This window comes from Cornus florida, unplaced genomic scaffold, assembly GCF_030987335.1.
Source record: "Cornus florida cultivar Cherokee Brave unplaced genomic scaffold, ASM3098733v1 CherokeeBrave_3.0.0_Hap2_Chr09, whole genome shotgun sequence".
Lineage (NCBI taxonomy): Eukaryota > Viridiplantae > Streptophyta > Magnoliopsida > Cornales > Cornaceae > Cornus > Cornus florida.
Window position 1 is genome coordinate 73579152 of NW_026775579.1, and position 22091 is coordinate 73601242.

Sequence of the window (22091 nt, forward strand, 5' to 3'; positions counted from 1 at the left end):
TCAATTTTTTTCTGTGGTTATGTACAAATTTCAAGAGAGTTTAATTGTTTGACAAATATCAATATGAGGAATATACTATCAAAATTTTATATTAAAATTCCTTTATAATAAATGACCTTTATTCTTATTTCTCTTATCGTTATTTTGTGCCTAGTACTTTTTTATCTTTTAAAATAAGTAAAGAGTTTAAGTTCCCACAGAGATAAAGTGAATGTACGAATGTATTTTTTGAAAATGAAAAACATTAAAGTAATTTTTTTTCTTTTACCATTAATTACAAAATCTAACTATATCATCTTTAATTAAATAGTATAATTTATTTTAAGATATTTTAATATGATTTTTTTTCATAACAAAATTATTCATGATAGAATTCATGTAAATATACTAATTCTTGAAAGCGGATTTGATTCTGAAGTATATTTGTACTTCAACTATTTTAAAAAGTTTTGCCACTGTCAATAAATTAATGACCTAACGGTATGAGCCCTCTATTTTTTAAATAGAGGTCAAATTTCGAGTCTTAGCGAAAACATGCGTGTGAGCAACCAATTAAACAAAAAAATTGCAACTTAATATCTTATTTTTAAAAAATAAAAATATAAATGATTCATTTGAATTTTTTTTTTTTTTTTTTTTTTTTTTTTTTTTTGTTGTTGTTGTTATTGTTGTCGTTGTTACCTTCATCCCAACTATTTTGGGATGGAGGGAGTACTATATTAATTTGAAAGAGAGCTCATGACAATTGAGATAGGGTGCACCTCATGAGAGACTTGCTCCATCTTAAATGATAAGACTGTTGGGATTTAAATTAAAATAAAAAGAAATGATGATAGTGTGCTCTCGATCCAACGGCTCGGACCGAGTAAGCAAAATAATTAAATAAATAAATGAATAAAAAGATGAAAACTCTATCCCATGCATCGCGAGCTACCCGTTAATGTACTCCGGAATGCTCTTAACCAATCACTTTCTACACCCTGGCCCACAGCATTGACGTACGGTGACGCCTAAAACACAAATAAATAAGCGAAGCGCGTTAATAAGGTAGGTCGGGGATGCACCGAAATGGACCTCAAAAACACACTATAATATAAATATAATATATAGGGGAGAGAGAATCTTCTTTTGAACCACTTCAGGTCAGCAGGGTCCATCTGTCAACAGAGGTGATTTGGCTTTAAACGGCCGTTATGCCCTTTCTCATACAACATGTATAACGGTGCTTTCCCGTCAAATGGACGTAACACGTGACTCAATGCCACGGCACGCATTTCTTACACACTCACATACTTATACATACATACATGTCGTGACTCATCAATCATCCTTCATCATTCATCATCAACATGTATATATATAAATACACATATATGTATATATGCATGGCATGACATAGATAGTTGAGATATGACAAGATGTCTTTATTCTCGTTAGGGTTTCTTGTAGCCCAGCTCTACCTGTCTTCACTTACGGCAACTAAAGGAAACTCTTTGAATTACTTATATACCCTTTAAAATCTTCATAATTCCCTATTTATTGATAAGCTATCTAGAAAGTAAAAATCAACAAGTTTTTTTTAAATGCAATGAAATTAATAATTAAATCTGTGCTTCATAGTATCCAAACAGTCCCTTATAATTAGAATTAAAGAAAAAAAAATCTTAATTGATACTCACATATCACACTCTTTAAGATGATTCGAACTTTAGACCTGATTTTTCAAGAACATCATGATCAAGAGTCAACCCTTTCGAGTTAAAATTAAAAAAAAATTCAAACTTTTTTAGCTTAAATTGTTGATTCGGTACTCCCAAATGCGACATAAGTATAATTATCATATTTAGTATAAAGATAGAACTGATGTAAATAATGTAAGGCTATTAAATTTATTACAAGAAATTGGTAATACTCTAATAAGATAAATTATATTTTTGAGTATGCATTTTCATTTTTATTTTATTCTTAGTTTTTATAATTTATTTAATTAGGTTGTTAATGTTACCAAGACACCAATGCTTATTGTTTGGTGGCGTTTCTTCTATATGTAAAATAAAATGATGAGATTTTAAGTCTCTCGTTAGTTTTTTTTTTTTAACAAGCCTTCTATTTATTTCTTCAAGCACTTATTTTATTGTACTGCAGAAATGTAAGTTACAATTAATTAAGTTTATTAACTCTTTTTTTTTTTCCTTTTTAACTATTAATTAATTGTAAATTATTATTGTTATTATTTGGAAATTTAATATGTGTGTAGCTAACAGTGCACCTACTAATATAATTGAAATGGCCCTTTTTGTATTTTCACAAATAAGATGACATTTCCCTATAATTATCACCTGCTACTCTGCTAGTGATTCCAACAAAAGGTTAATGTTTTTGTCGAACTAGCATAGACAATTATTAAAGAAACTGTGAATAATTATATTAACTATTTGTAATAGTTATATAAGCATTCGATACAGTTAAATTGACTTGGTAACTGCAACACTCATAATTAAAATTGGGTGTTATCCTATCCATATTAATGCACCCAATATCATCAGAATTTCATAATTAAACGTGTTTAGAATAAATTAATATTAAAATAAGTGACTCTTGAAAAATTCTTGTGTTGCATCGTTTTTTGATAAAAATTTTTCTTTTTTCCATTGGATTGCATGAGAATCAAGTCGAACCACATACTGCTATTGCAAAATAATATAGTAATTTGCAAGATTTTGATCAGAGCTGCCAAAATTATGTAGAGTAAAATTTGTTATTACGAGATAGAAGCACAGTCATCAATGGAAAGAGCCAACTTTTTTTATGAGCAACCTTTGGTCATGAAAGGGGAATCATGGGCCAGAGATAATTGGACCCACTTAAATCTGGTGCTGAAGATAATTGAGGAAATGTGGATGAGATTGGTCACAGTTTCTTTATAAGGCAAGATCTAACTAAGGAGAGGGTAATGGGGCAAGGTTCTGACACCGATTCTTAGATACGTGACTTAATCCAATCACTTGGGTAATATGGTACTTATTATCATTTATCCATCTGTCTCCCATCTTATTGCGAGATTCTTCATTATAATAAAAAAATATTCTTTATTACTGATTGAAAGATAAGTTATAAAATTATTAAGGATATAGCGCTGAGTAGAAATTTGAGAGATAAGTCTTTCGTTTTTGAACCACACTCATGATATAAATAGTGCATGTACTATGGGGCCGATGCGTGTGTGTTGTGCGGTCGATACACTTACTTTAAATTATAACGACATCTAATATGGTTGACTCCGTCACTTTTTTGTTAAATGGAGAATGCTAGCCAATTTAAATAGTTAATCCAGCCAGGCGGTACTGGCTGGCTAGACCGATTTCTTTTATTTTATTTTTATTTTTATTTAAATATATATATATTCGTTACATTTTTAGTCCTTATTGTTAAGCAAACAACTACTTTACAAAAATATAGTACTTAATATTATTATAGGTGGTCAATTGGGGAGTTCAATCCTACTTGAGAGATTTCATACTATTAGATTCATGTTTTCACTAACAACTGGATCATACTGATCCAAATTTGCCGCAACTCTGAAATTCAAAAGAAAAAATAACATTCTAATGGTAAACTAATTCTAAAACACAAACTTAGATCTGAAGACATAAGGTGAAATTAAAAAAAGAGTTATGTTATTAAGAGAGTTCTTTGTGATCTAAGTTACACAGAGCAAAAATAAGAATGAGTGTGGGATTGAAAGTATAAAAGTGACAAAATCTAAATCATATGGTGAAAAGAACGGTATCTATTTAGAAAAATTATGTGACTTAATTCGTAACAAGAGTTCGAACTCTTCACATTAACCATTAAAATAAAAGATGTATTGAATTATTAATTTGACTTTTTACATATTTTAAAATACAGTCTCAATTTAGTTGTTAAATACATGTACTTTATTACCATCCATAGCATTACTCTTAGGTCTAAGTTGATACACATGAATGAAATAAAATAGGAATGAAATGAAAAGGTCCTTTACATTTTATTATTTGGTTGTAAATATAAAATAATGTATGGATAATAATGACCATTTTAATTGGTGAGGGCAAAAAGCGTCGACAGTGGAAGCGATGGAAGGCGGCGGCAGTGACAACAAAAGGTGGTGGGGGAAACTGGGGTGGTAACCAAGTAGACCTACTATATTGGCAACGGGGGCAATTGCCCTGAAATTTTTTTTTAGTATTATGTAGTAGTAATTTTTTTCTTTTTCAATTATATACCTATGAAATTTTAATATTGCCTCTTGAAATTACAAAAATAAATAAAAAATCTTTTATTGTCCCCCATACAATTTCCTGTCCATCCCTAGTGACGCGGTGGTGGAATGCAGTGGAGTAATAGTAAAAGGCAATAGTAGCGGTGGAAGGTCGTATAATTATGGAAGGCAACGACGGAAGGTAAGCCATGAGGCGATGATTTTCGGATTTGGAGCACGATGGATTTTTAAAAATTTAATATATATCTTTTTTTGTAAGTTTTACTGGGGAATGAAATAATAATTTCATAAGCTTTAAATGTAAATTTTGATACATATCTTTTTTTTGTAAGTTTTTACTTGGGGAATGAAATAACAATTTCATAACCTTAAATGTGAAATAAATTTTTTTCTAAAAAATCATCATTCATTTACTTTTCATTCAATTTTTCCCATCAAATTAGGCTTAAAAATAAAAAAGTCAAATTACTTTCCCATCTTTTCATTAAATACAAAGGGACCAATATATCTTGGACACGTGTTGAAACTTGACTAGAAGTGCTGCTAGTCCACATCTGATTCATAAAATATCTAAGAAGTGGGCCACAGTAGTTGATTATTTAGTATTTATGAGCAATACCCTATTGTTCACTCCGTGTATCACTGTTATGCTGGTGTACTTTGGGTATTGGAATTATAGTCACGCAAGGGCAATTGTGGTATTTTGGACATTATCCAGATCACTGTAGTGATATGTGGGTGATATTCATCATTGGGAATGATTTATTCCACAATTTAACCTCACCAGCGATAATACGACATATCCATGATACTCTCTCTGTATACAGCCACATGTCAATCTAGTGGTAGTTTGGTAATTCATAAGACAAGTTTGATTGGCATATGCGACAGATTTTTACAAGACCAAGTGATATTAGCGTCTCCTAGCCTCTGTCTTTACAAATAACATTTACACGTGGATTTATTTTATTTTATTTATTATTTTTAGTAAGGGAAAGTGCAAAAAAATACCCTATAATATGTTTATAGTGTATATCCCTTTTTAAAATTATCAAATTATTCTTTCTAATTTAAATATATATAGTTACGAAATTTGAAATTTTTAAAAAAAATAAAGAATAATGATGGAAATATAAAAAAAAAAAAAAAAATGTGTTCTTTGACTTTTTAAGAGAGAACAACTAATTTGGGACATATAAAAAGAAAAAAATTGAATACTAATAATAAGAGATGGAGGGAGTACATCCTTTACACATACTCACACATTTTATGACTAAAATGCCCTTAGCTACATATTTAATAATATATATAAAAAATTAATATTTTGTGAAATGACTAAAATGGGTACACCGCGCCTAGTTCGCCGGAGGGAGAGAAGATGACAACCCAATTCAGCCTACTGTAATCAAGAACCCATATTCCTGAAAGGCAACCTCTTTAATGAGCTCGAATCGCCTAGTCCATTGAAAAGCACCGAATCCGACAAGAACCTCTTTGCGCTCAATCTCTCCGGCTTGCTCGCCGCCAACGCGGGTCACCTCCGCTACCTCCTCCACCTTCTCCGGTCCACCCGCTGCCCAAACATCATCGCCGAGTTGCTCCTTGTTCGTTGGCACTGTTAGCACCAGGGCCAACCTCTGTCCTCATTCGTCTTCTTCCTCAAATCGCAGACCCATGCCCTTACCCAAGTCGATCTCCATTTTGCGATGGCGGCGCTGAAATTTCTGGAAGCCTAATGCGGTGCTGGAGTAAGTTCACCGAGGAACATTTAGTATGAGTATTAAAACTAATTGATCATTTGAATTGCTTTATTCAGATTCTCAATGCTTTTGACTTTGAGCATCATGCTGGTTACAAGACCAAACATCCAAATGATCACATATACTTTTTTAATGGAAAGACCATCTATGCTGTTGTCCAAGAGCTAAGGGCCACACCTAAAGATATGTTGTTTGAAGCAATTCGGAATGTGACTGGATCTCCTATCCATGAGAATAATTTTCGCATTTGGAAAGGTGAATTTTTTTTTTTTTTTTTTTCAATTGATTTGAAGTAACCTCTTTAAAACAAGCCTGAGAAATCAGTACTGTGACCATTTTCTAAATGCATATAGGATAAAAGCATATTTCTCTATTTTGTTCTCACACAGATTTTTCATCTTTTGCTTTTCTCAGAATCGTATCAAGCTGCAACCCTTGAACTTCAGCATATCTATGGAAAGGAAAAAGTGACCAAGCCAACTGAATAAGAGAATTTTGACTCTTTTAAACCTGCAAGGTTGTTTAACTAATACCTGAAAGTCGCGTCGCTGCCTTATATCATTATATTAAAATTATGGATTCAGTTTGAAATTTCAGATAGTTTGGCAGAGGAATGTTTAGTATACACTTTTAAGCATTTGCTAAGATGTTAATTTTATTCTGGTTTTGGACCAAAGTTTCAGCGCCGCCATCGCAAAATAGTCAGTGTGTTCAGCACGGCTTCAAGCTTCCGTTCTTGCTCCACCACTTATTATTCCCGCATCAGGCCGGAAATTTCAGTTCTCGCCGTGAGCCCACCGTCATAGTGGAACTTCATCGTCTCAACTCATGGACATTTCTTTCTCGCCGGTTCAGCACCTCACTAGAATCCCGACCCTCGCTGTCCGCCGCCTTAGATCCTCATTGCTGCCATCATCTTCGTCCTCGCCGCACAGGTCTGCCAGACTCATAGCCGAGCACAAAGCTCGCTGCACCTCTCACCGGTTCCTTGCTTGGCCGCCTTGCCAACTCGATGAACTATACTCTGTTCTCATCGGTCTCTGTCGGCAGCTCATTTGGAGAAAGAAAAAGGATTGGAAGAGAAAAGAGAAAATGAGAGTAGGGGCATTTTTGGAAGCATAAAAGGGTAAAATAGGTATTATATTAATTGAGGTATGTTTTGCACAAATTAAAAAGAATAAGGGTGTTTTTTATATACCTTTTTAAATAAAGAATAAAAGTATTATGAAATGAATATTTTAAAAGTGTTTCTTGCACTTACCCTTTTCGTTTCTTTTCGTTTCATGTTCGACTCCGAAATAAAAGATTCCATGATTTTTTTCATTCAAATTAGTAAATTAAAATTTAATTTTTCAATTAATATATCAACCTATTATATTTTATTACATAAATAACAATGCATCTATTTCAATATGTTAAAACAAAAAAAATCAATCCATTGCCTTTTGATTAATGGATAATGTCATGCCATTTGTACTTTTGGCATATTTAAAATTTTATTCATTCAACAAATAAAAATAATAATAATATTATAATATTATTATTATTATTACTACTGTATGACCAACTTAATTTGATGATAAGATATGGAATTGTGACATAACAGAACCTTTATGTAGTTTTGTTCGATGAATAGTTGAATACTTGGTAATTGGAAATTAACAGTCAATTTGTAAATTCGTCAAATCTGGTACAATGCCAACATTTCTCGATAGAGTTTTTTGGCTTATTTTTTTTTATTATTTTAAAGGCATTTTTAAGTAGAGCTTACTACAAGAAGTAGACATATATAACACGATTTGAATAGGACAGCACGACAAATCTCAATAGTATAACCCACAGATACATCAAAAATAAATATATAATATATTATTATATAAAAAATTAATTATATTTACTCAATTTATCATAAAATCATGAATGATATCATTATTATTTTGGAAGATGGTCTTTGACCATGTGAGGTTTGTGATTTTAATCTAAACACAAATATAGATTTATGAAACCGTTCCGTCAAATGCAAAACAACACACCAGACCCAAATTTTATGAAATTTGAACCAACAACCTCATAACTACATCACTAAGTTATAACCAATGTCATTTCATCAACGTATATCTTATGTTATTTTATAAAAATATTGAATTGTAATCTCTCTCCCAAAAAGAGAGATTAGGTGTTCGAAATGGTGCAATTGCTCACTCTTGGATTATTTGTTACTTGACAATTCACTCCAATCAAATTAATATTTAATTTATATATATATATATATATATATATAATGTACGGAGAAATAGTTTTTCGTTCCCAACAACTACGTGCAGCTCAGAGACCTACCTGTGACTACCCTTTATAAATTTTTTTTTTTTGACGTGGCTGCTTATGAATGGTTATTTGTTTTACTATAATAAGTTTGTGTTATTTTATTAAGGACCGTTATCATAACATACCGCATTGACCAAGCTCCCTTACCTACTTATATTAAATCTAATACCATATAGGGCTGTTGATTTGTCTTTAATGTGCCATGTACAGTCGCGTTTGCAGAAATTCATTCGCACTTTTAATTTTTAATTTAAATAATAAATATATTATAGGACCAAAACAAGGGTTTTAAAAGACCAAGTATAACATAGTAAATTATGGGGATGGTCTTAAAAGTCCCACATCGTATTATAGAAAGAAAAGCGTGATGGATTAGAGTGTGTTTTAAAAAGTCTTGCTTTAGATGGTGTGAGCGGTCACACACAGAAAAAACTCTACATCTCTAAAATTTACACCAAACCGTGGCATTCCCGTAAATAAACAGAAATCAAATGGTGGTTGTTGTCATCAACAAAACAAAGGGTCGATACGGTGGACGGTGAGACGATGGTGATGATGATGGTCATACATGGTGATGTATGATGATACATAACATGGAGAGAGAAGCGGATTTGACTTCATTTCAGAGAAGAAAGGTGAAGAAGGGAATTAAGAAAATTCAATCCGATCGAATTCAGTTTTGACGTCCGCTAGGAAGGACACAAACACACTCTCTCTCTCTATACTTTCTCTCTCTATGATACAGCCAGGAACAGAAAAGCCTCTCTCTCTCTCTCTCTCTCTCTCTCCTCTTTTCCTCTCTAGTGAGACTCATGAGATTGATAGATTGAAGAGGACTTTGAACGTAGATTAATACAGGAAAATATAACTTGTATAGGCATGTGTTTGATGCTAACGAACCAGAACAAGTTGAAGAAGAAGAGTATATAGCTGATTTGTCTTCGATTTTCACAGTTAACAGTGTGTTGTACTTCCGCAATATTCAGAGTTTCCAGTCTCTCACTGGAATTTGTACTCTGGTAAGTCATCTCTCCTATTCCTCTCAAGTGTATTTGTTTTCAGCTTCGACTTTGAAGCCCTAGATATTTTCACTCATTTCAGCTCTAGATCGTCAATTATGCATCATGTTGTATGGTTTAGGGTTCGATCGAGTGCTTTTGTTTCATTTTTTGATTATAAATTATCATTCCATTTCATAAATTTTGCTTTTTGTTTCAATTTTTTTTTGAGTATATTATTATTACATTTCATAAATTTTCGCTTTTTTGCATATATTTATTTGTTGCTTGGGATTTAAACATTTTGAGCTTTTAGAAGTGTGTGAAAAGGTCAATTTTTAATCAGTCTGTTCAAATTACTTTTAAGGACGGTTATGCATCGTTCTGTTGGGGCATTGAAAGATTCAGAAGCTGCCTTTGACTGTCAAGATTGATTTTTTTTTTTTTTTGGTTTTTTTTTGTAGAATGATTCAAAGTCAAGTTGATCTAAAATTGACGAATTATACAGAGATTCATGAGAAAACTGGCCGAAGATTGTTATTTTCGCAGAGCTAAGTCAATTCTAGGATGTTCAGAACAAAAACTTGTTCCTTGTTTTTGGTTTCCTTTGGTAACCGGTTTGTGTTTGGTAAGACTCAACACCATATGCTCAGACACAAAGATTTTCCATTTCTGGTGGTGCGCAATAAGGACTTTGGAATGTCTACCCATGGCTGCGAGTGTAAAATGCTTGCTGGATTGATTAATTCGGGTGTTGCACTGGTTGTGTAATTATAGTGTACTTGAATCTTGAGCGTTGGCTTCATGTCATTTTAGTTAGTTTGTACTTGAATAAGCGTTTGTAGATTATAGTTTCAGAAAGATGGTACCATCCGGGCCTCCGAACCCAGTTGGTGGTGCCCAGCCTGTTCTGCCTTCACTACTGCGATCAAATTCTGGTTTATTGGGTGGTCAAGGAGGTCCAGTGCCTTCACAGACCACGTTCCCATCTCTTATGTCACCACGTACACAGTTTAATAATGTGAATATGCTTGGGAATGTGCCCAATGTTTCATCACTCCTCCATCAACCTTATGGGAATGGGGGTCCAAATTCTGGACTTTCTGGTCCTGGGAGTACTCAGCGGGGAATTATGGATTCTGGGGCTGAGTCCGATCCTCTCTCTAGTGTTGGGAATGGAATGGGCTTTACTACCCCTTCTTCATCATTCCTACCGTCGAATATGGCAAACCCTGTTTCATCAGGTCAAGTTCACGGGCAACAATTCTCGAATCCTTCTAGTAACCACATGTTGCAAGATCAACAACAGTCCCAACAACATGACCATCCAAACTTCCAGCACAATCAGCAGCCATCACAACAGTTTCCTAACAACAGTCATCAGCAGCAATATCAATCGATTCGGGGTGGATTAGGTGGTGTCGGACCTGTCAAGTTGGAACCACAGGTGACAAATGATCACCATGGTCAGTCAATGCAGCAGTTGCAGTCTTTGAGAAATCTTGGTACTGTGAAACTGGAACCTCAACAAATCCAGGCTATGAGGAGCCTGGGGCCGGTCAAAATGGAACCCCAACATTCAGATCAGTCACTGTTTCTGCATCAGCAGCAGCAGCAGCAGCAACAACAACAGCAGCAGCAGCAGCAGCAGCAGCAGCTTCTCCACATGTCCAGACAGTCCCCTCAGGCAGCTGCAGCGCAGATTAATATGTTGAATCATCAGAGACTCTTGCAGCAGCAGCAACAGCAACTCTTGAAGGCTATTTCTCAACAACGGTCACCGCTACAATCTCAATATCAACCACAGAATGTGCCTTTGAGGTCTCCTGTAAAACCGGTATATGAACCTGGGATGTGTGCCCGGCGGCTGACACATTATATGTATCAGCAACAACACAGGCCTGAGGTAAGATTTCTTTCCTGAAAAGAACGTCTCACCAAAACAGATAATTATGGGATTGTTGTCTTAATGCCTAATTTTTCATCCAGGACAACAATATTGAGTTTTGGAGAAAATTCGTTACCGAGTACTTTGCTCCCAATGCCAAGAAGAAGTGGTGTGTTTCTATGTATGGAAGTGGCCGCCAAACTACTGGAGTTTTCCCTCAGGTCTGCTCTGGAGAAAAACTGGTGAAATTATGCCCTGCTAGGATTTCAAATTCAGTTAACCTTTTTTTACTTTAAATAGTAGTAGTTGAGAAGGCTTTGTTGGGTTGAGTTTGTGACTTTGAATAGTACAAGAGGCCTATATTTTATGGATCTTACATATTATTTGTTTGCTACAATGTTGACTTGATATTAGTTTTTGAAGTTCCTAGTGTCATACATGTCTTTATAAACACTGTTTTGATAATTTTCTGGACTTATTTTTTCTTGCCTATCAATGTTGAACACTTATGTAAATTTTATATTCCTTATTTGCAATTATACAGGATGTGTGGCACTGTGAAATATGCAACCGCAAACCAGGCCGTGGCTTTGGTATGTTTTGGTTGCTGGATTTGCAAAAATGTTGTCATTTATTGTAATCTAAAATTGTTTTGGCCTGTGCTTAAGTGTTGCTGGCTGCTTGTTTGGATTCTATAGCAGCATCTGAAATCTGTTGAAATATTTTTTCAGAGGCAACTGTTGAGGTTCTGCCCAGGCTTTTCAAAATCAAGTATGAAAGTGGTACTTTGGAGGAACTTCTTTATGTTGATATGCCCCGGGAATATCAGAATTCATCTGGTCAAATAGTCCTTGATTATGCCAAAGCTATTCAGGAAAGTGTTTTTGAGCAACTTCGTGTTGTCCGTGATGGTCAACTGCGGATAGTCTTCTCCCCAGACCTAAAGGTTACAACTGGATAAAATTGTATTGTTTCCAAGAACTTTAACCTTTTAGAGGCAGTCTTTACTTACTTGTTTCTGTTCCTTCTCTAATTCCTTTGCCAGATATGCTCTTGGGAATTTTGTGCTCGGCGTCATGAAGAGCTTATCCCTCGAAGATTGTTGGTACCCCAGGTTATTAATTTAAATTCAGTTATATAACAAGAGATACTTCTATATTATTGCTGACTTCACAAGTACATATTTAATGGAAGGATGGAAAGTTCATTTGATCAGACATAGAAGCAATTAGTATGTTTGTCAACATACTTCTTTGTTACGACCAACAATTTAAATATATATATTTTAAATTCATATTGAGTATCTGCTAGATGTGGTTTTTTTAGATAAAATTTTCCTTGTACTAATCTTTCTGTGCATGTCAAACTCTAGGTGTTCTTTTTTTCCGCCATCTTGCTATAAATAAATGAATGTCTTGGTTGAAGAAGTCGATGAAAATCTTGTCTATTTGGAGCTTCTTCCTTGCCCTATCTGATACTGTTAAAGTTTGAAGGAGATATTACTTAGTTATACACAATTTAAGGAGAATGATTTTAGAGCTAATGACACGGATACTTTTTCCTGCGTAATTGACTCACCCCTTCCTCCTTGTTACCCTTTAAGATTGGGAACTTGGCCAGCTGAAAGCCAAAAAAAAAAAATTCTGTAACTTCGAAATGCATTTTTTGGTTTTCTTGTTCTTATTTTATGTTCTCTCTTTTCTAATTTCTAAATATATACAGATAGAAGTGAGTTGCATAAGTTAGATGTGTTGGTGTGTTTGACCCATTGGCTTTAATGGGGTCCATCTGATAATAGATTCGGTTTTATTAGTTTTTTGCCAGATTGTAGCAAAGATACATGCATACAGCCTGCTGATCTGAGTCATATACTTTTTCTTTTTTCTTTTTGGGCTGCTACATTTTCATGGGTTATCCTGGGCCTCACTTGGTGTTTAATTTGTAACTGTAGAAGTGCTGTTCTTGAGTGATTGAAGTTTTATGCTTCTGCCGGATGTTATTATGTAGCATATGACAAAATTATGTGTTATTGCCAGTTGTGTAACTTATTTTCTACTGTTGTTGGGTTTACGCTGCAGGTTAGTCAACTTGGGGCTGCTGCTCAAAAGTACCAGGCTGCCACTCAGAATGCATCATCCAGTTTATCTGTTCCAGAGTTACAAAGTAACTGTAATATGTGAGTCCTCTCTTTCCATGAAATATGAAAAATTTTAAACTGTGTATCCCTTTTCATTTTTGAGTTGGAGTTGGGCAGTTGAGTTCCTTCAGATTCTCTTCTGATTGTTATAAATTCTCAATAAGAAAAGTTCTTTACCTAATCTTCCCCGTGTGTGTGTGTGTGTATTTATTTCTGTCTATCCGTGCATGTACCATGAAATATAATTTTCTGGTCTTCACTCGAGTATCAATTTTAGTTTCTGTACTCCGATGACGTACATTCATTATTGTTGATTTTTGATGTATAAACTTGACAACTTCTCCATTCCCTTGATCACTGTTCCACTGCAACAAGAGTATTTGTTTTTCACATTATTAGTGCATGCAACTATTTCGTCACATTCAAAGAGTTTGATTATACAGTCAACTGTTAATCTTGCATCCAATTAAAATTCACTATTATGTCATTTGAAATTTGCCGAGCATGTTCCATGAAATAGAAATGTTGCGTCTATGTTAACTTCTCACTTATGCAAATGGTTAATTTTTAATTTTTTAATTTTTTTATCTCAATTAGTTTGATCCGGTGAGGTGGCCATAAAGAATTGTGTAGTAACAAATTAATAATGTTGTCAATTCTGAAAATAATCCTCCTTCCTCTTTCTTGTGGGTATCACATCGTCTCATACATCCTTTCGTCCATCTTCTTCCAGTTTAGAGAAAGCATCTACAGGGCTTGATTTGATCACTAATTCTAAATTTGTAATTTGACAGATTTTTTTTTCGTCATACGTTGCTTCATCCAATATGCTGAATTGATGCAAAATTCAAATTATTATGACGGTTGTTGACGAAAATATAGAAACTTAAAGAGTGCATTTGGATAGAGGGAATTGGAAGGGGAAAAAAGGAGGGAAATGTTATCTTATACTTAATTTAATTAAGGAGGAGGCAAGGTAAAGGAATCTAAGGGAGGTTGGCTCTTTTACTTGTCAAATTAAGTTTACATTACAGGTTTGTTAGCTTCAAAAGGATTACATGCATATATTGAAGGAAATTAAAGAAGTTCTTAGAAGTTATGAATTGTGATTGGCTATTCTCACATTAGCATCATCTAAAGATGGGATAACCTCAAATTTTGAAACCCCCATGGTTGCAAGGGTGTACTGTACCTTCGCATTAGCAATAAATATATGAACCAGTTGGAAAGTAGTTTTGGGAAGCCACCATTAAGAGAATCAATATCCTTAGTGATAAGAATTCAAAATTAAAATGTATACAACAATAGGTATTTGGGAGGGCCATGGCTGCTCTTCCTCTCTTATGTTCCACCCATGCCTGGTATTATTAGATGTCGGTTGTTGCATTACATTATTGTAGGGTGTGATTTACATTCTTACCTCATTTATCCTGTCTTATGAGTATTTCTTCTATATTAATGCTTGATTTTGCTTCAGGTTTGTTGCATCAGCTCGTCAGTTGGCAAAAGCGTTGGAAGTGCCATTAGTAAATGATTTAGGATATACAAAGAGATATGTACGGTGCCTTCAGGTAATGCACTTATCTGATCTGAAGTTTGGTCCTTCATATTGCAAGTTGAATGAAGTGGTTGTCTTTCTGAATTCTACGGTTGCACTTGCACAGTGAGAGGATTGCATAGTATACTTGAGGACATTGGTTTTTTTACACAGCAACTGTTATATTTATTTTATTTTGTTTCGCTTTTATTTTATAAATAGTTTGGAGATATTGTCATGGTGGACTCATGTTTAGCGAATAGCAATTCTGAACAGGATTTTGTTTTCCCCTTTCACAATTACTCGATCTCCCCGTCATATAATTGTTTTCTTGCCAATCTCCTCTGTTTTGGATGATTTGTGATCAAGTATGCATCTTCTTCATTATAGTGGCTGCCAAGCTGTAACATTTTCATAGTTGTTGTGAAGCTTCATATTATCCCTATACCTGCCTGATAAGAGCTAGCTTTCCTTTTCTTTTCTCTTCTTCTTTTTTATTTTTTTCACCAATGATAAGAGCTAGCTGGTTATCCCCAAAATTGTTGAGGCACAATACTGCGAATCCCAATTAGTTTTAGGCAGGGTACACTGATTAAGAAGGGAAAGAAAAAAAAATAGAATTAGAAGGATTTTTTTGAAAAATAAAAACACAATTTAGTGGGTCATTTTGTATAATTTAATAAATTATATGCATAAAATGTAAAAGAATTTTATTGGCCCCCCAAGGTCCCTGGTTGGGCATGTCTTCTTAGCAATAGACAATCACATATACTGCGGGTTTGGCCGCATGGTTCTTCCGTTCATTAAGCTGTGATGAATTCTTGCTTCTTTATTTTATTTTTATTTTATTTTATTTATTTTTTCCTGCCCTATTTAGATAGCTTTATTTACTACCTAGCATTAAATGTTAAAGAGCCGTTCTACCTGTGGATTTTTTCAGATTCTGCATGCTAATGATTGATGGTCCGAACCACTGTTTCCATTATGATCACAACAATTGATAAACATGCATAACTTTGATGTGGTGCTCGAGACAAATGGATAATTCTTTATGGAGTTAAATTATGATATGTTTTTTCATTTTTTATGAGAGTGTCTATGGGTTGGGTTCATACTGGTTGATCCTCCTCTGTCCCAACTGCCAATGTTAAATTCATTTCAGGCCTCTCCCTGGAATGGTGGGTCCTGGTGGTTATTAAGAAAAGAGTTAGAATTATGGAACTTGATTTAATATAGTGGCATCATTATGTAACCCACATCATTATCATACACAAAACATTTGAAGTTCCATCTGGAATAAAATTTTGAATGCACGCATCACATGTAAGCTATTGCTCTGATATGGGACAGTGGAAATTATATCTTTTACTTTCTGATGTGTAAAAGAGGTTGGTTGTAGGCCGAGTAGAATAAATAATGTTGTTGAAGTAATGCCAAAACTATGTGGTTTGACACATGATTAGATGTTTTGATCTCACATTGGAGCAAGGCGTAGTTTGATTAGTGTGTTGTTTTTTAAAGATTGCTCCATGAAATGGTTGCCGGTTATTGAGTTGGTTTTTCTGGTCAATGCTAATTGGCTGTTATGAGAGTTTCTTATGTGTTGTAATGAATCAAATGATCACCCTTGAATTGGATAGTAATTACTAAGAATAGTACATATCCTGACCTAGGCAGGACTGCGTAACTAGGTGCAGAACCCTGGCATGAACCTGATACAGATTGGCCCAATGAACTACTTCTCCAATTTTAGCCCAACTATGCTTACACCATTCTGTCTTTCTAGTGGTAGAGGCAAGAAACGGACCCATTGCCATCTTTGATTTATTTCATTTAAATATGTGCTTTGGTAATTATTCGTAACCACGATTCACTTATAAAGGAATATATATATTTGTGATTGCAATCCTTAATAAAATAATGAATATGGGCCTAATTAGGAGTGCTTGTATCTGCATTACCCTTTCCTAATTTTATAAACTTTTAAACAATCACAATGATGATTGATCTGATGTCCATATTTTAATATTTTCCTTGAACTTTCTCTGGGGTGAACTTGTATATGTTTTCTTGGTGTATTGCAGATATCAGAAGTGGTAAATAGTATGAAAGATTTGATTGATTACAGCCGAGAAACTGGGACTGGACCCATGGGTAAGCTTAAGATCTCTTTCAAAATGTCTTTTCTGCCTCTTCTTTCCATGACTCTAGTGTGCCAACCCTTTAATTAGTGGTGACCTTTCTAGTAATTTTATTTATTTTTACTTCTAAATTTTTACTAATGTTCGGCATGCTTAAAATAATAAAATTTGGTTTGAGAAAGTGCCTCCTATAGTTAAGGCCTTACATTGAGTAGCTTTGAAATAAGTCTAGCACTTTCGACATGGGTAAATGAGAAAGAACAAAGCTTTTAGAATTTTCCAAAGTGTGAATTTAAGAAAAAATCCCTTTGATAGTTCCATGAAGCACAATTGTGGTGGATGTGGGAGATATGGGAAAATTAAGTTGGGGGACCTTCTAAAAAATGTGAATCCACTAATTTTAATCATGCTTTTATGTTAAAAAGGTGTCATAACAAGGATATGAATGCGTCTGTATATGTTTGTCTATATATGCAGATATGCATATGTGCAGCGTATATAATTTAATGACATTGTCCTCACCTCTTCCCATGCCCTAACCATCATAAAACCTTTCAATATGTTTTATATTTTAACACGGTCAATTTTTTTTTAATCTATTCTAACATGGTCAATTTTTTAATTTTTATGTGAATCTTCAATTTGATTTTTCTTACAAATATTCTTACTTTTTATCTATGCTAAAAGAAAGTCTTATTTATGTTGGTGTCCTAAAACTGTCGGTCATCTATCTGAATAAAAAATTCTGTCTTAAATTACCTAACACCTATCCTGCCTAAAGTCATTGCTGAGACTCAATTGAGTCTCGGCCCGAGACGGCCATGATTCAGCCAGGACAAAAATCTTAGGTACTGTCTTGCTCGATGGCTCAAGACACTGCCTAGATATGTCTGACCCGATTATGATTTTTGGCCTGGGTCTAAAAATCCTAATTTTAGCTTCTCTTTCTCATTCTCCCCACCCTTTCAAATCTTAAGACCTAAATAGAGAGAACCAAATCCCCACCTTACCAAACAATAGAGTTACAATTCAAGAAAAAACATAGATTGTTTAGTTGATTTACATTTTTTGTGTTCTGAACACGAGTAATTGGTAGGTTTAGAAATATTTAGTAAACTAATAATATATGTATATAATAAATATAAAGATATAAAGATATTTCATATTTTGGATATAAAATATATATTTATTTTGCATAAAAAAGTTAATAATAAAGTGACTTTAAAAATCATGAAATTAACAAAATTCGTTGAGGATTATCAAATATATATATATATATATATAAATGGAGACGAGCAAATAAGCAAGACTATATAATCTTTAACTTCTATAATTTTCATGTTACAACTGCATGTATACTAATTTTCAACTTCTAAGTTATTAGTTTGTATGCTTTTGTGAATATGACATTTATTTACTTTGTTTTAAAATGCATTTGTGGCAATAAATTTAACGCAAAGTAGAAATTATTACATTGATACTTGGCTGCTTTCCTAGCTCTGTTTCATTTTTGCTTGTGTCCGTTCTGAAGCCTATTGTTTTATGCAAGCTGCATGCGTCCTTAAAAATGTAAAAGATAGCCCATCGTGGTTGTTGAATCCACAAGGTGGTTCAAATTTTCTTTCTTTGCAGAGAGCTTGGCCAAGTTTCCTCGGAGGACAAGTGCAACATCTGGGTTTCATGCTCAAGCTCAGCAATCTGAGGAACAGATGCAGCAGCAAACAGTGGGTCAGAACTCGAACAGTGAAAGCACTGTCCAGGCCACTGTGATGCAATTTGCTTCTAGCAATGGTGTGGCTAGTGTAAATAACTCTCTCAACTCAGCAACTACCACCTCCTCCACTAGCGCCATTGCTGGACTTCTCCACCAGAACTCAATGAATTGCAGGCAACAAAACCCTATGAACAATGCAAATAGTCCCTATGGAGGGAGTGGTGTTCAGATTCCTTCCCCGGGTTCCTCAAGTACGATACCACAGGCTCAACCTAACCCTTCTCCATTCCAATCACCAACTCCTTCATCTAACAATCCTCAAACTTCTCATGGTGGCCTAACGCCTGCTGCTCATACGAGTTCTGGTAATTCGCCTAATATCTCCATGCAACAGCCTGCTCTATCCGGGGATGCTGAGCTGAATGATTCCCAGAGTTCTGTTCAGAAAATCATACATGAAATGATGAGATCTTCACAACTTAATGGTGCAAATGGTATGGTAGGTGTTGGTTCATTGGGGAATGATGTGAAAAATATTAATGGAATGTTGCCTACAAGTAATGGCCTTAGTGGTGGCAACACCCTGGTGGGAAATGGGACAGCAAACAGTAATTCAGGTATTGTGGGTGCTGGATTTGGTGGCTTGGGTAGTGGGCTTGGCCAATCTGCCATGATTAACGGAATCCGAGCTGCAATGGGTAATAACTCCATGAATGGAAGAGTAGGAATGGCATCAATGACTCGAGACCAGAGTATGAATCAACAACAACAGGATTTGAACCCCCTGCTTAGTAGTCTTGGAGCAGTCAATATGTTCAATAATCTTCAATTTGATTGAAAATCATCTCCGCGAAGTGTTCTGATGATCTCTACTTGATGTTCTGGTCCTTGAACAATAGCTGCTTGTGTGCAGCAGCAGCAGCAGCTAGGGAAGTCACTAAATCGCTTTCGGCCACAGCAAAATTGCAGAGATGATGAAATAGTTTCCGGGCTTTCCCTCCCACTTTGTACTAATCTTGAGAAAAAAAGGAAACCTATAGCATAGTGTTCTATCAATTTATATCTTATATTATATCACCCTAAGTTGCTTCACTTTCTTCTTTCTTTGTTTTCGCTGATTTATGATTCAATACAGCTACTTTCTCTCCTTCCCTCCCCCACCCCACATCCGCTAGTGTATATAATTTATGTTCTGGTTGGAAGGAATTCGGTGTTTTAATTCAGATGTCCCCTACTTTTATTTCAGTGCTTTCCTGAAATTAAAAAAAAAAAAAAAAAAAAAAAAAAAAAAATGAAAGAAAAAAAGAATTTGACCAGTGCAATGTGAAAATTTTCGGGCTTCCCCTCCCACTTTGTATAGATTTTGAAAAGATAAAACATATAGCAGTGTTCTTTGCTACAGTTTATGATATTATGTCATCAAAATTTCAGGAGTATTAGGGTAATTTTTCCTGAGTTTGGGGATGCACAGTTGTTTGGTCAAGCCATTTGCCAAGCCATTTGCAAACTAGAGTCTATAGTTGCATATTAACCCTATTTGTGACCTTTAAGTCAAGGGTTCGAAATCAAAAACAACTTTTTAAAGTTGTGGACACTTACATTTTCATGTTATACAGTGACAGGAGTCTTGTACAATGGGCGTAACCTGAACGATATATATTGTTTTGTACAATGGGCGTAACCTGAACGACATATATTGTTTTGATGGATGACGAGGGAGGCATGGAGTTTAAGTTCTTTTTCAATACCTATGTTTTTCAATGTTCAGGTTTAAGTCATGTAGGCTTGTGAGGCTGATCAAGTGTGCGCTATGGAATAATAGATCATGCACATGAGATCAATTTAAAAAAATGGTTAGAAAGAGTCCCTTATAATAGGTTGAATGAATTCTATAAACAGTAAAGACCATATGCATATTCTCAACCTTCAACAATAAACAGAGAGGAGCTTGTATAATTACATAAATATCCCCAAGTGAACACAGCAGTTTTTCAGATCTCCAAATATTTCTCAATAGTAGCAGTAAGGGTGGACTTGGGCACTGCACCAATGACGCTCTCTTTCTTCTCTCCATTCTTGAAAAATAAGACCGTTGGGATGCTCCTGATTCCATACTGTGTTGCTATGCTGGGGCAGTCATCTGTGTTGAGCTTGTAACACAGAATTTTCCCCTTGTATTCTTTCGCCAATTCGTCCACCACCGGTGCAATCATCCGGCATGGTCCACACCATGGCGCCCAGAACTCCACTAGAACTGGGGTTTGGCTGCCAACTACCAGATTATTCCAGCTCGAATCCGTCACAACTTGAACTGCAATTTTCAGAAACCTTCACACATTAATTCAATGCCAGAGAATGAACTCAATGTGTATGTGTGTTTTTTTTTTTAAATTTATTTTGGGGTTCATTTTTTTGCTGGTTTTTGGATTATTGATTATATACTATATTGTGTATCAATTTCATGTGTACAGTCATGAGACTAATTGAATAAAGTGTAGTCTGTCACAATTGGTCATGGACAACCAACTGCATAAGACCTCACAACTAAATACTGCTAAAATCCCTTGTGCTTGTGTTGTACTTAGTGCATGTCTATCTTCCACACGGAAGTGGATCCCTTGTACACGTCCTATGCACCAAACGTTGTTTTGGTGCAGACACGAAGTCAAATGCGGGTCCTATTTTAGTGTTCCACCCTACTTTGAGCTTCGTGTTGTGCACTAAAACAACGTAATTTTGGTGCACAGAACTGAGAACCTCAAGCTTAGACAAAGAAGGGTTGCAGGCTTGTAGCTTGTGGGTAGGGTGCTACACAACGTGACATCTTATAAACATGGGTTTTACAAGTTTTCTCTATAAAAACTTCTCAATTTAGTTACTGATGAAGTAGAAGAAAACTACAACCAAAAACAGAATTGTTGTGTGTGTGTGTGTGTGACAAAGCTAAGAAAGGGTGTTGCTGACCTTCATCCACAGCTTCGCGGGCTTTGCAGACAACGCGAGATTTGTGATTGAATGAACGGTTAGAGGATGAGGAAGACAATGATATGGTGGAAGTTTTTAGTCCTTTAAATGTGGCCAAATTAAGCATTTCCTTGGAACAAAATGCATGGTGAGAATGGAGAATACTAGCTCTAGCACTGGTTACTGTGCTTACTTGAAAACAGTTCTCCAGAGCCATCTCTCTCTCTCTCTCTCTCACACACACACACACACACACTCTTTCTCTCTCTACTGTGTACAGTGGATGGAATTTTGAAATAGGTATGGGGAATGTGGCCTTAATTTGTTGAGGAAGAGTGCAAGATTCTCTCTGATTTTCTTCCTTAA

The 22091-nt window shown here is 35.0% G+C and overlaps 2 protein-coding genes across 3 annotated transcripts; one reads left to right on the forward strand and one right to left on the reverse strand.

The window, feature by feature from the left end:
• The first annotated feature begins 8967 nt into the window (after positions 1–8967).
• On the forward strand, positions 8968–19921 carry LOC132274414 (transcriptional corepressor SEUSS). 2 transcript variants are annotated; one of them, XM_059775690.1, is made up of 10 exons: positions 8968–9365; positions 9809–11250; positions 11334–11474; positions 11777–11825; positions 11964–12178; positions 12278–12346; positions 13311–13408; positions 14847–14940; positions 16991–17060; positions 18680–19921. In XM_059775690.1, exons 2-10 carry the CDS (start codon positions 10207–10209, stop codon positions 19597–19599), a joined length of 2700 nt encoding a protein of 899 aa, XP_059631673.1. In that variant the 5' UTR covers positions 8968–9365; positions 9809–10206; the 3' UTR covers positions 19600–19921. The 2 variants fall into 2 exon arrangements, with proteins under 2 accessions (XP_059631673.1, XP_059631674.1); XM_059775691.1 differs by having other exon boundaries at positions 8969–9365; positions 11334–11453.
• Positions 19922–20612: 691 nt separating this feature from the next.
• LOC132274416 (uncharacterized) lies at positions 20613–22091 on the reverse strand. The gene is made up of 2 exons (XM_059775694.1): positions 21726–22091; positions 20613–21072 (listed from the first exon to the last, which is right to left on the reverse strand). The coding sequence occupies exons 1-2, from the start codon at positions 21940–21942 to the stop codon at positions 20753–20755; spliced, it is 537 nt and encodes a 178-aa protein (XP_059631677.1). The 5' UTR covers positions 21943–22091; the 3' UTR covers positions 20613–20752.